At 38.7% G+C, this 1,128-nt stretch overlaps 1 protein-coding gene across 1 annotated transcript in view; it reads right to left on the minus strand.

The window, feature by feature from the left end:
• The window catches only part of Csmd1 (CUB and Sushi multiple domains 1), a 1,596,626-nt gene that overhangs the window by 92,013 nt on the left and 1,503,485 nt on the right, over positions 1-1,128 (minus strand). The window contains exon 45 of the mRNA XM_029480674.1: positions 441-629. Coding sequence (XP_029336534.1) covers positions 441-629 — 189 coding nt within the window. The remainder of the gene's footprint in view (positions 1-440; positions 630-1,128) is intronic.

Raw genomic sequence — 1,128 nt, forward strand, 5'->3', positions numbered from 1 at the left:
TTTTATTATATAAAGCAGCTCTGTAAAGACAGGGCATACACTTACCACTTCAATATCCATATGAGCTATTCATTTCATGCATTTTGAGTAAAATAGACATTTGGAGCACTAAAAGTCTTCTATAACACTTAATTGCCCTGTGGTACCCTGAAAATCTGTGTAACTAACACACACACACACACGCACACGCACACGCACACGCACACGCACACTCACACCCCATACAGAAAATCTTATCCATGAACAAGGCAATGATGTTGTTTGAAGATCATCTGATATTTGAGAAAACACAGGCTTTATCATGAATCATTTGTGTTGATGTTGTAGGAAGATATCTGTTGTAGGAACAAGTTTGACTCCTCTTGGTTCTGAGACATTAAGATGGTGTTTTTCATTAATACTCCTCTGGATGCTAAGACACACACACAGAAGGGGCTTACCATCAAACACTTCCAGTGCATCAAATTGCTTTTCACTTTGGAATGTGTCCACAAAGAGTGTAATGTTGAAGTTTGGCTCCACTTTAATACTCCAAGCACATGTCTGGGAGTTAAAATAGTTGCCTGGGTACCCTGGACTGAGAATCACCCCAGAAGACTCTGTTCGCACTTCATTTGCTGGGCATTGTGCTAGAGAGAAAAGAGAGGGATAGAGGTCTGCGTTAATACAATGAATACAAACATTGATGGGATGGAATACAGTCTACTGAGCTCTAACTATGTTTAATACAGGACACAGACACCTCCAAGAGCCATAACGAGCAGTATGCGACTTCTATTGGGTTTACACAACACTGGCCACTGAATCTCTGGAACAACCTTAGGAGGCTTCATGGATTTCATCACTGCATTCCAAGCTACTCCAATGCAAAAAGAAAGACAGAAAGCCCATCTTCAATACAATACAACAAGATGTAGCTTTTTGTATAAGAAAAAAAAANTTTTATTCCAACCCTTGCTATACTTNGATAAATAAAATCTAAATATTTGATGTGACCATGTGACTATTTAAGTATGAANCGAATTACAGAAACATTGTTCAACACTCCCACACACACCTGCACTGTTTGCCACAGTTTTCAGCAGGATTCGTGATTTCTAAAGTAAAAATTCTTTTATTGAAACAACA

The sequence above is a fragment of the Mus caroli genome, chromosome 8 (assembly GCF_900094665.2).
Source record: "Mus caroli chromosome 8, CAROLI_EIJ_v1.1, whole genome shotgun sequence".
Lineage (NCBI taxonomy): Eukaryota > Metazoa > Chordata > Mammalia > Rodentia > Muridae > Mus > Mus caroli.